Source organism: Bombina bombina, chromosome 6 (genome assembly GCF_027579735.1).
Source record: "Bombina bombina isolate aBomBom1 chromosome 6, aBomBom1.pri, whole genome shotgun sequence".
Taxonomy (NCBI): Eukaryota; Metazoa; Chordata; class Amphibia; order Anura; family Bombinatoridae; genus Bombina; species Bombina bombina.
In genome coordinates, this window is record NC_069504.1 from 568,171,848 (window position 1) to 568,185,462 (window position 13,615).

Consider the following 13,615-nt stretch of genomic DNA (forward strand, 5'->3'; position numbering starts at 1 on the left):
GCCTCATTTTCGCGCCGGTGTTGCGCACTTGTTTTTGAGAGGCATGGCATGCAGTCGCATGTGAGAGGAGCTCTGATACTTAGAAAAGACTTTCTGAAGGCGTCATTTGGTATCGTATTCCCCTTGGGGCTTGGTTGGGTCTCAGCAAAGCAGATACCAGGGACTGTAAAGGGGTTAAAGTTCAAAACGGCTCCGGTTCCGTTATTTTAAGGGTTAAAGCTTCCAAATTTGGTGTGCAATACTTTTAAGGCTTTAAGACACTGTGGTGAAAATTTGGTGAATTTTGAACAATTCCTTCATGTTTTTTCGCAATTGCAGTAATAAAGTGTGTTCAGTTTAAAATTTAAAGTGACAGTAACGGTTTTATTTTAAAACGTTTTTTGTACTTTGTTATCAAGTTTATGCCTGTTTAACATGTCTGAACTACCAGATAGACTGTGTTCTGAATGTGGGGAAGCCAGAATTCCTATTCATTTAAATAAATGTGATTTATGTGACAATGACAATGATGCCCAAGATGATTCCTCAAGTGAGGGGAGTAAGCATGGTACTGCATCATTCCCTCCTTCGTCTACACGAGTCTTGCCCACTCAGGAGGCCCCTAGTACATCTAGCGCGCCAATACTCCTTACTATGCAACAATTAACGGCTGTAATGGATAATTCTGTCAAAAACATTTTAGCCAAAATGAACCCTTATCAGCGTAAGCGCGACTGCTCTGTTTTAGATACTGAAGAGCATGACGACGCTGATAATAATATTTCTGAAGGGCCCCTAACCCAGTCTGATGGGGCCAGGGAGGTTTTGTCTGAGGGAGAAATTACTGATTCAGGGAACATTTCTCAACAAGCTGAACCTGATGTGATTGCATTTAAATTTAAGTTGGAACATCTCCGCATTCTGCTTAAGGAGGTATTATCCACTCTGGATGATTGTGACAAGTTGGTCATCCCAGAGAAACTATGTAAAATGGACAAGTTCCTAGAGGTGCCGGGGCTCCCAGAAGCTTTTCCTATACCCAAGCGGGTGGCGGACATTGTTAATAAAGAATGGGAAAGGCCCGGTATTCCTTTCGTCCCTCCCCCCATATTTAAAAAATTGTTTCCTATGGTCGACCCCAGAAAGGACTTATGGCAGACAGTCCCCAAGGTCGAGGGAGCAGTTTCCACTTTAAACAAACGCACCACTATACCCATAGAGGATAGTTGTGCTTTCAAAGATCCTATGGATAAAAAATTAGAAGGTTTGCTTAAAAAGATGTTTGTTCAGCAGGGTTACCTTCTACAACCAATTTCATGCATTGTCCCTGTCGCTACAGCCGCATGTTTCTGGTTCGATGAGCTGATAAAGGCGGTCGATAGTGATTCTCCTCCTTATGAGGAGATTATGAACAGAATCAATGCTCTCAAATTGGCTAATTCTTTCACCCTAGACGCCACTTTGCAATTGGCTAGGTTAGCGGCTAAGAATTCTGGGTTTGCTATTGTGGCGCGCAGAGCGCTTTGGTTGAAATCTTGGTCGGCTGATGCGTCTTCCAAGAACAAGCTACTTAACATTCCTTTCAAGGGGAAAACGCTGTTTGGCCCTGACTTGAAAGAGATTATCTCTGATATCACTGGGGGTAAGGGCCACGCCCTTCCTCAGGATCGGCCTTTCAAGGCAAAAAATAAACCTAATTTTCGTCCCTTTCGTAGAAACGGACCAGCCCAAAGTGCTACGTCCTCTAAGCAAGAGGGTAATACTTCTCAAGCCAAGCCAGCTTGGAGACCAATGCAAGGCTGGAACAAGGGTAAGCAGGCCAAGAAACCTGCCACTGCTACCAAGACAGCATGAAATGTTGGCCCCCGATCCGGGACCGGATCTGGTGGGGGGCAGACTCTCTCTCTTCGCTCAGGCTTGGGCAAGAGATGTTCTGGATCCTTGGGCGCTAGAAATAGTCTCCCAAGGTTATCTTCTGGAATTCAAGGGACTTCCCCCAAGGGGGAGGTTCCACAGGTCTCAGTTGTCTTCAGACCACATAAAAAGACAGGCATTCTTACATTGTGTAGAAGACCTGTTAAAAATGGGAGTGATTCATCCTGTTCCATTAAGAGAACAAGGGATGGGATTCTACTCCAATCTGTTCATAGTTCCCAAAAAAGAGGGAACGTTCAGACCAATCTTAGATCTCAAGATCTTAAACAAGTTTCTCAAGGTTCCATCGTTCAAGATGGAAACCATTCGAACTATTCTTCCTTCCGTCCAGGAAGGTCAATTCATGACCACGGTGGATTTAAAGGATGCGTATCTACATATTCCTATCCACAAGGAACATCATCGGTTCCTGAGGTTCGCATTCCTGGACAAACATTACCAGTTCGTGGCGCTTCCTTTCGGATTAGCCACTGCTCCAAGGATTTTCACAAAGGTACTAGGGTCCCTTCTAGCTGTGCTAAGACCAAGGGGCATTGCTGTAGTATCTTACTTGGACGACATTCTAATTCAAGCGTCGTCCCTTCCTCAAGCAAAGGCTCACACGGACATTGTCCTGGCCTTTCTCAGATCTCACGGATGGAAAGTGAACGTGGAAAAGAGTTCTCTATCTCCGTCAACAAGGGTTCCCTTCTTGGGAACAATAATAGACTCCTTAGAAATGAGGATTTTTCTGACAGAGGCCAGAAAAACAAAACTTCTAGACTCTTGTCGGATACTTCATTCCGTTCCTCTTCCTTCCATAGCTCAGTGCATGGAAGTGATCGGGTTGATGGTAGCGGCAATGGACATAGTTCCTTTTGCGCGCATTCATCTAAGACCATTACAACTGTGCATGCTCAGTCAGTGGAATGGGGACTATACAGACTTGTCTCCGAAGATACAAGTAAATCAGAGGACCAGAGACTCACTCCGTTGGTGGCTGTCCCTGGACAACCTGTCACGAGGGATGACATTCCGCAGACCAGAGTGGGTCATTGTCACGACCGACGCCAGTCTGATGGGCTGGGGCGCGGTCTGGGGATCCCTGAAAGCTCAGGGTCTTTGGTCTCGGGAAGAATCTCTGTTACCGATAAATATTCTGGAACTGAGAGCGATATTCAATGCTCTCAAGGCTTGGCCTCAGCTAGCGAGGGCCAAGTTCATACGGTTTCAATCAGACAACATGACAACTGTTGCGTACATCAACCATCAGGGGGGAACAAGGAGTTCCCTGGCGATGGAAGAAGTGACCAAAATCATTCTATGGGCGGAGTCTCACTCCTGCCACCTGTCTGCTATCCACATCCCAGGAGTGGAAAATTGGGAAGCGGATTTTCTGAGTCGTCAGACATTGCATCCGGGGGAGTGGGAACTCCATCCGGAAATCTTTGCCCAAGTCACTCAGCTGTGGGGCATTCCAGACATGGATCTGATGGCCTCTCGTCAGAACTTCAAAGTTCCTTGCTACGGGTCCAGATCCAGGGATCCCAAGGCGGCTCTAGTGGATGCACTAGTAGCACCTTGGACCTTCAAACTAGCTTATGTGTTCCCGCCGTTTCCTCTCATCCCCAGGCTGGTAGCCAGGATCAATCAGGAGAGGGCGTCGGTGATCTTGATAGCTCCTGCGTGGCCACGCAGGACTTGGTATGCAGATCTGGTGAATATGTCATCGGCTCCACCTTGGAAGCTACCTTTGAGACGAGACCTTCTGGTTCAGGGTCCGTTCGAACATCCGAATCTGGTTTCACTCCAGCTGACTGCTTGGAGATTGAACGCTTGATCTTATCGAAGCGAGGGTTCTCAGATTCTGTTATCGATACTCTTGTTCAGGCCAGAAAGCCTGTAACTAGAAAGATTTACCACAAAATTTGGAAGAAATATATCTGTTGGTGTGAATCTAAAGGATTCCCTTGGGACAAGGTTAAGATTCCTAGGATTCTATCCTTCCTTCAAGAAGGATTGGAAAAAGGATTATCTGCAAGTTCCCTGAAGGGACAGATTTCTGCCTTGTCTGTGTTACTTCACAAAAAGCTGGCCGCTGTGCCAGATGTTCAAGCCTTTGTTCAGGCTCTGGTTAGAATTAAGCCTGTTTACAAACCTTTGACTCCTCCTTGGAGTCTCAATTTAGTTCTTTCAGTTCTTCAGGGGGTTCCGTTTGAACCCTTACATTCCGTTGATATTAAGTTATTATCTTGGAAAGTTTTGTTTTTAGTTGCAATTTCTTCTGCTAGAAGAGTTTCAGAATTATCTGCTCTGCAGTGTTCTCCTCCTTATCTGGTGTTCCATGCAGATAAGGTGGTTTTACGTACTAAACCTGGTTTTCTTCCAAAAGTTGTTTCTAACAAAAACATTAACCAGGAGATTATCGTACCTTCTCTGTGTCCGAAACCAGTTTCAAAGAAGGAACGTTTGTTGCACAATTTGGATGTTGTTCGCGCTCTAAAATTCTATTTAGACGCTACAAAGGATTTTAGACAAACATCTTCCTTGTTTGTTGTTTATTCCGGTAAAAGGAGAGGTCAAAAAGCAACTTCTACCTCTCTCTCTTTTTGGATTAAAAGCATCATCAGATTGGCTTACGAGACTGCCGGACGGCAGCCTCCCGAAAGAATCACGGCTCATTCCACTAGGGCTGTGGCTTCCACATGGGCCTTCAAGAACGAGGCTTCTGTTAATCAGATATGTAGGGCAGCGACTTGGTCTTCACTGCACACTTTTACCAAATTTTACAAGTTTGATACTTTTGCTTCTTCTGAGGCTATTTTTGGGAGAAAGGTTTTGCAAGCCGTGGTGCCTTCCATTTAGGTGACCTGATTTGCTCCCTCCCTTCATCCGTGTCCTAAAGCTTTGGTATTGGTTCCCACAAGTAAGGATGACGCCGTGGACCGGACACACCTATGTTGGAGAAAACAGAATTTATGTTTACCTGATAAATTACTTTCTCCAACGGTGTGTCCGGTCCACGGCCCGCCCTGGTTTTTTTAATCAGGTCTGATAATTTATTTTCTTTAACTACAGTCACCACGGTACCATATGGTTTCTCCTATGCAAATATTCCTCCTTAACGTCGGTCGAATGACTGGGGTAGGCGGAGCCTAGGAGGGATCATGTGACCAGCTTTGCTGGGCTCTTTGCCATTTCCTGTTGGGGAAGAGAATATCCCACAAGTAAGGATGACGCCGTGGACCGGACACACCGTTGGAGAAAGTAATTTATCAGGTAAACATAAATTCTGTTTTCTTCAAAGACATGGTTGGAGGATCAATTTACCAAAGAGTTCTTTGATTCCTCAGTCAAGGGTAACCTTTTTAAGTTTCCAGATAGATTCAGTGTCCATGACTTTGTCTCTGACAGACAAGAGACGTTTAAAATGGGTTTCAGCCTGTCGGAACCTTCAGTCTCAGTCATTCCCTTCAGTAGCTATGTGCATGGAAGTTTTATGTCTCATGACCTGCAGCATTGGACGCGATCCCCTTTGCTCGTTTTCATATGAGACCTCTCCAGCTTTGTATGCTGAATCAATGGTGCAGTCATTATACAAGGATATCACAATTAATATTCTTAAATCCCAATACTCGACTTTCTCTGACTTGGTGGTTAGATCACCATTGTATAATTCTAGGGGCCTCTTTTGTTCGTCCAACCTGGACTTCGATCACAACAGATGTGAGTCTTTCAGGTTGGGGAGCTGTTTGGGGATCTCTGACAGCACAAGGGGTTTGGAAATCTCAAGAGGCAAGATTACCAATCAATATTTTGGAACTCTGTGCGATTCTCAGAGCTCTTTAGTTTTGGCTTCTATTGAAGAGAGAACCATTTATTTGTTTCCAGACAGACAATGTCACAACTGTGGCGTATGTCAATCATCAGGGTGGGACTCACAGCCCTCAAGCTATGAAAGAAGTATCCCGGATACTTGTTTGGGCGGAATCCAGCTCCTGTCTAATTTCTGCGGTTCATATCCCAGGTATAGACAATTGGGAAGCCGATTATCTCAGTCATCAAACTTTACATCCGGGAGAGTGGTCTCTTCACCCAGATGTGTTTTTTCAAATTGTTCAGATGTGGGGGCTTCCAGAAATAGATCTGATGGCATCTCATCTAAACAAGAGACTTCCCAGGTACCTGTCCAGTTCCAGGGATCCTCAGGCGGAAGCAGTGGATGCATTGACACTTCCTTGGGGTTATCAACCTGCTTATATTTTCCCGCCTCTAGTTCTTCTTCCAAGAGTGATCTCCAAAATCATCATGGAGCAATCGTTTGTGCTGCTGGTGGCTCCAGCATTGCCTCACAGGTTTTAGTATGCAGATCTTTTTCGGATGTCCATTTACCAACCTTGGCCGCTTCCATTGAGGCCAGACCTTCTATCTCAAGGTCTATTTTTCCATCCGGATCTCAAATCATTAAATTTGAAGGTATGGAAATTGAATGCTTAGTGCTTAGTCATAGAGGTTTCTCTGACTTAGTGATTAATACGGTGTTACAGGCTCGTAAATCTGTTTCTTGAAAGATTTATTATCGAGTTTGGAAGACTTACATTTCATGGTGTTCTTCTCATAAATTTTCTTGGCATTCTTTTAGACTTCCTAGAATTTTACAGTTTCTTCAGGATGGTTTGGATAAAGGTTTGTCTGCAAGTTCCTTGAAAGGACAAATCTCTGCTCTTTCTGTTTTATTCCACAGAAAAAATTCTAAACTTCCTGATATTCACTGTTTTGTACAGGCTTTGGTTCGTATCAAGCCTATCATTAAATCAATCTCTCCTCCTTGGAGTCTTAATTTGGTTTTGAAGGCTTTACAGGCTCCTCCGTTTGAGACTATGCATTCTTTAGGCATTAAATTGCTGTCTTGGAAAGTGTTGTTCCTTTTGGCCATCTCTTCTGCTAGATAAGTTTCTGAATTATCTGCTCTTTCTTGTGAATCTCCTTTTCTGATTTTTCATCAGGATAAGGCAGTTTTGCGGACTTCATTTAAATTCTTACCTAAAGTTGTGAATTCTAACAACATTAGTAGAGAAATTGTTGTCCCTTCTTTGTGTCATAATCCTAAGAATTCTTAGGAGAGATCTTTACATTCTTTGGATGTGGTGAGAGCTCTGAAATATGTTGAAGCTACTAAAGATTTCTGGAAGACTTCTAGTCTATTTGTTATCTTTTCTGGTTCCAGGAAAGGTCAGAAGGCTTCTGACGTTTCTTTGGCATCTTGGTTAAAGCTTTTGATTCATCAAGCTTATTTGGAGTTGGGTAAAACCCCGCCTCAGAGAATTACAGCTCATTCTACTAGATCAGTCTCTACTTCGTGGGCTTTTAAGAATGAAGCTTCAGTTGATCAGATTTGCAAAGCAGCAACTTGGTCTTCTTTGCATACATTTACTAAATTCTACCATTTTGATGTTTTTGCTTCTTCGGAAGCAGTTTTTGGTAGTTCTTCAGGCAGCTGTTTCAGTTTGATTCTTCTGCTTATGATTTAAGTTTTTTCTTTTCAATTATAAGATTAAACTTATGATTTGGGTTGTGGATTAATTTTTTTCAGCGAAATTGGCTGTTTTTATTTGTTATTCCTCCCTCTCTAGTGACTCTTGCGTGGAGTTCCACATCTTGGGTATTGCTATCCCATACGTCACTAGCTCATGGACTCTTGCCAATTACATGAAAGAAAACATAATGTATGTAAGAACTTACCTAATAAATTAATTTCTTTCATTTTGGCAAGAGTCCATGAGGCCCACCCCTTTTTTTAGGTGGTTATGATTTTTTTGTATAAAGCACAATTATTTCCAAATTCCTTTGTTGATGCTTTTTACTCCTTTATCACCCCTCTTCTTGGCTATTCGTTAAACTAAATTGTCGGTGTGGTGAGGGGTGTATTCATAGGCATTTTGAGGTTTGGGAAACTTTGTCCCTCCTGGTAGGATTGTATATCTCATACGTCACTAGCTCATGGACTCTTGCCAATATGAAAGAAATTAATTTATCAGGTAAGTTCTTACATAAATTATGTTTTTTTCTTTTAAAATAGGTTTCCTTTCAAAATAGGTTTTCTTTCTTGCCTTATTTGTTTTGTGCAAACTTGTTTATATGATTGTTTGCTAAAGCCATTATGTTGTATGCATTGTTTGTAAGATTGCCCTTAATGGGTTAGAAATTGTTGCAAATTGTATATAAATTATATATATATATGTATGTATGTATTTGTGTATGTGTGTGTGTGTATGTATGTATGTATGTATGTATGTGTGTGTATGTGTATATATATATATATATATATATATATATATATATATATATATATATATATATATATATATATATATATATATATATAATAATTAGTATATTGAATGTAAGCAAATAAAACTATTTTTGTGTGAAAATTAAGCCTCTACATACCTTTTGTATAAACTTTGAGATTCTCATGAAAGAGGCAGAGTTTATGCAAAACCAAATATGGAGCCCCATCCAATGGTGATGCAGCTGCGGACATTAAGGTTAATATTTAAATGCTCTTATTTATGTGCACATTGCATGTGCACTTGTAATGTAAGGGATACGCAAGCGCACATTGTATAGAAACGCACAGCGGCCATATTTTCTTTTACTATTCATGGTCCATACCATATAATAAAAAACGAGTCAATATGCTCCTTGGTCTAGGGGCACTTTGCATACTTACCTCCACCTCTTCTTCATCTATAACGTCCGCTCTTTCCTCTCTATGAAACTTCAGTTCAGCGGTGCAACACTCCTTCCTGCATCAACGTCACAATTCACATGACCATCCGGTACTTGGATCATGAATCTGCGCAAGCGTTAGGCTATGAGTTGTTATAATGCACATGTGGGCCGCCATGATATTTCTACCTAGGTAGAACATCGTTATAGGCCCCATTTACCGGTTTTAAAGTGGGTTTGGCACTGTAATAGTTTTACATTCAAAATTACAAGATAACAATAGAAAGTTTAAACAAGAACCAATTACAAATATATTTAACATATATCGATGTTTTAAGAGATCTTAATTTTTTTTTTAGTTTACTATCCCTTTTAATATGTCATGACAATTATTACCTGCACACTTGCTTAAAAACTTTAATAAAAAAAATATGAAAATTAAAAAAAGTAGATTTGGTTGCCACAAAGACTTCCCGAGTGCATTTCTGCTCATTCCACTAGATCAATTGCCACATCTTTGGTCTTCAGTAATGAAGCTTCTATTGAGCAAATTTGCAAAGCATCTACTTAGAATTTAGTAAAAGTATGTACGCAAATCCATTTTTTTGCCTCCTATTGGACTGGAGTGTTAAAAATAGGCATGTTCATTTGGATCATTTGGGATGACTTAAATACGGAAGAAGGTGGCTGTTCGCAGGCATTTGGCTCTCTTTGGGGGCATTTGGCTCTTTTTGTGAAAGCGCAGCACTCTTAAAATAGGCATGTGCAAATGCAGATTTTAAAGGATATATTGTTTTTTTTTTTTTATAATTGTCTTGATGCTTGTGTTTTTATTTTTTAACCACCATAGAGCTTGAAAATAAAATTAGAATAATTTGTTCACAAAAGACCTCTATCTGTTTTGAATTTTTGCTCTGCATTGAACTTTTTTCTGTTTATTTTTGTATCATAGGCGTGCCCATGAGCGCCCACCCCCACATCCTCACAGAATGCATCCTAACTATGGTCATGGACATCATATTCATGTGCCTCAAACAATGTCCTCTCATCCTCGTCAAGCCCCTGAGCGTTCTGCTTGGTGAGTAATCAGAATGTTTGCATTTTTGTTTGTTTTGCTTCAAATCTGAAACTTGGGACACAGACTATATTTAAATTAAAATTTTAAAACTATACCAGCTTATTTTTTGTGCTGTTTTTTGTATGGAGGATTCTAATTATTGTGACTGGGAACTGTTATAGGGTATAGCCATTATACCATGGTTATCATGATTTGCTGTGTAAATAAACTGCTGGTTAGACCAGTGTTTTTTAACCAGTGTGCTGTGGCACACTAGTGTGCCGTGAGAGATCCTCAGGTGTGCCGCGGCAGACTGACAACAGTGCGGGGTGTTTGTGAATGAATGTCAATATGTCATGTATAGTTTGTAGGAGGCATGGCATGACAGCACAGTGCAGTATGTGTATATATATATATATATATATATATATATATATATATATATATATATATATGTATATGTGTGTGTGTATATATATATATATATATATATATATATATATATATATATATATATATATATATATATATACTGTATATATCCTGTATTAGGCTACAATGTGTGATTTTATAAAATTTGGGCATGGTGGTGTGCCACAGGATTTTTTATATTAGGCCTAGAAAGCAGTGTGTGCATCCTAAGCATTTAGGGTACAATAATTATGTTTCACATTTCTGCTAAATAACATAAAGTGAGCTATAAAGTAAATGGTATCATTTTTCCTTCCTAAGATAGGGAGAGTCCACTGCTTCATTCCTTACTGTTGGGAAATACAACACCTGGCCACCAGGAGGAGTCAGACACCCCAGCCAAAGGCTTAAATATCCCTCCCGCTTTCTCATTACCGAAGTCATTCTTTACCTTTCTTCATGATGGGAGGTGGCAGAGAAGTGTCAGAAGATTCTTAGAGTCCTGAAAAAGGGTATCTGCCCTTCGAGATAGGACTGGAGTTTTAAGTAGTCATGTCAACCTCTCAGTGAGAGTATTGATGAAATTTAGTCTGGAGATGCAGGGAAAGTTTATCTGCGAAACCATCCAGACAACTGCTAACAATTCCTAAGCAATCAGTGTTGAGGAATTTCACTGCCTGCTTTCTTTCACTCAAGTCCATGTCAGGTGTGCTGCTATAAGACTGTCACATTTGAGAGGCTGTGTTCTGTTCCACAGCATGGATTCTGGAGGTAAGATTGTTTCAATTTTTTACACATAAAACGCTATAATAGGGTCACAGTGTGGCTCCTTTATATCTTGATAGGATCCAGGGTTAATATCCTCTGAGGGAGGGTTTATTGAACAGTTGAGGTTAATCAGTGTATTAATTATTTACATACTGCTTTGTGTGTTTTTATTTTCTGGGCTCATAGACTGTGTGTTTCACTTTAGTTTTTGAAAGTGTTGCACAACTCCTATTAACTTGCTGTAATTTTCATAGCATGTGGTCCATCTTCATTTCCTCCATTCCTGCTGAGACTTCAACCTGAGGAGAGCATTTCCTCTGTTCACTGTCTGGGTCTAGGAGGTGGTGAGTGCCGCAGCCATTGGGAGTATATAAAAAAATATATATATATTTGTGTCCTCCTGTGGGTTTAATCTAAGCTATGGAGGACTCTAGACATGTTAGAGGGTACTTCTTCTGTACTAAATCATACCTGTTTATATTGTGAGGATGCTGTGATTTTCCCGCCCACTCATTTATGTTCCACATGCCTTAACACCGTTATAAAGTCTAAGAAGGGAGACACACCTGCTAAGGCTATTAGTCCCTTGAGCCATCTACCTCTCAGGACTCGGCGTCCCATAAGATTATTCCCCTTGCTACATTATCCACTCCACTTACAGTTCCCTGTAGCTCATCTAATCCTCCGTCCGGAGGGGGCCTTCTTCCTGTGGACTTTCCCGCGCAGTTACAAATGGCCCTCAGTGCATTACCTCGCTCTAACAAACGCAAGAGAAAGGTTAAACACAGCTCACCTGCCCCGGAGTCATCTAAATATTTATCGGATTTAGCTATTATGTCCCATTTATGCGATGATGAGTTAACCTCTGTAGCTCCAGAGAGTGAACTTTCTTGGTTCAGGGTTCTTAGCGCTCAATTTAAAATATAAAGGAGGTTCTGTCTACGTTAGAGGTTCCAGAGGCCACACAACCTGAAGAACCTATGATACCTAAATTAGACAGAGTTTACGAAGACAGGAAAGTTCCTTTGGCTTTTCCTGTGTCGGTTAAAATGGCGAAAATTTTTAACAAAGAATGGGAAAGAATTTTCCCCCTTTTAAAAAGTTGGTCCTGGGCTCTCAACTGGATTTGTGGGGCTCCATTCCTAAGGTGGATAGTGTTATCTCTAAACTTGCTAAATGAACTACTATACCTCTTGAGGATAGTTCTTCGTTCACAGAGCCGATGGATAAGAAAATGGAAACCTTTCTGAGAAAGATGTTTCAACATTCAATTTTTTATTTCAACCGGAGGCTGCAGTTGCCGCGATTTCCGGAGCAGCTACCTACTGGTGCGACTGTCGGAACTCATTGAGGTGGAGTCTCCCCTCAAGGATATTCAAGAGAGAGTCAAAGCTCTGAGAATTGCTAATTCTTTTATTTGTGATACGAACATGCAAATTATTCGCCTAAATTCAAAGGTCTCTGGCTTTGCGGTCCTAGCCCGCCGGGCGCTCTGGTTGAAGTCTTGGTCTGCGGATATAACTTCTAAGTCCAGACTTCTTTCTCTTCCCTTTAAGGGAAAGATTTTATTTGATCCAGGCCTGAACTCCATTATTTCTACGGTTACTGGAGGTAAGGGTGCCTTCCTACTGCAAGATAAGAACAAGAAGTCTAAGGGACGACAATCTTCTAATTTTTTGTTCCTTTCGTTCTGACAAATACCAACGACAACAATCCTCCTCCAAGCCTGAGCAACCCAAGAGTACTTGGATGCCGGCTCAGTCCTGGAGTAAGTCCAAGCAGAATAAGAAGCCCATCGACAACAAATCGGCATGAAGGGCCATCCCCCGATCCGGTATCGGGTAGTGTAGGGGCAGACGGTCTCTTTTTTTCAGTCGCTTGGTTCAGGGACATACAGGATCCGTGGGTCCTGGAGGTCGTTCTCAGGGATACAAGATCTCAGATCCCTGGGGCAGATTCCTACTCTCGAACCTGTCTACAGACCAGAAAAGAGGAATGCCTTTCTAGGGTGTGTTCGGGACCTATCCCCCCTTAGGAGTAGTCCCGTGCCTATTGAAGAAAGAGGTTTGGGGTTTTATTCAAACTTTTTCGTGGTTCCAAAGAAGGAGGGAACTTTCCGCCCAGTGTCCCTTCATGATGGTGGCGATAATCCTTTAATTCAGGATGGCCAGTTTATGACCACTATAGATCTGATGGACACTTAACTTCATGTTCCAATCCACAGGGATCACTTTCAGTTCCTGAGGTTGGCATTCATGGACCAGCACCTCCAGTTTATTGCCCTTCCGTTTGGCCCAACTACTGCTCCAAGAATCCTTACGAAGGTTCTTGGGACTCTTCTAGCTGTTGTCAGAACTCAGGGTATTACAGTAGCCCCATACTTGGATGATATTCTGGTGCAAGCACCATCTTGTCATCTTACGAAAGAATACTCTGATTCCCTTCTCAGTCTTCTTCGATCACATGGATGAAAGATAAACTTTGAAAAGAGTTCTCTTATCCCAAGTACCAGGGTGGAATTCCTGGGTGCAATAATAGACTCCATATCCATGAGGATATTTCTAACAGACCAGAGACATTGCAAGCTAACTTTGGCATGACTTGCCCTCCGGGCCTCCTTGATTCTCTCTGTGGCTCAGTGTATGTAGGTGATTGGTCTTATGGTGTCCTTCATGGACATCATTCCTTTTGCCAGGTTCCGTCTCAGACCTTTACAACTGTGCATGCTGAGACAGTGGAACAGCGATCATTCTG

At 41.7% G+C, this 13,615-nt stretch overlaps 1 protein-coding gene across 4 annotated transcripts in view; it reads left to right on the top strand.

Annotated features, from left to right (window-relative positions):
* RNF111 (ring finger protein 111) overlaps positions 1–13,615 on the top strand; it is a 689,804-nt gene that overhangs the window by 396,786 nt on the left and 279,403 nt on the right. For all 4 annotated transcript variants that reach the window (XM_053717530.1, XM_053717531.1, XM_053717532.1 and 1 more), the window contains exon 9: positions 9,578–9,703. In XM_053717530.1, coding sequence (XP_053573505.1) covers positions 9,578–9,703 — 126 coding nt within the window. The remainder of the gene's footprint in view (positions 1–9,577; positions 9,704–13,615) is intronic.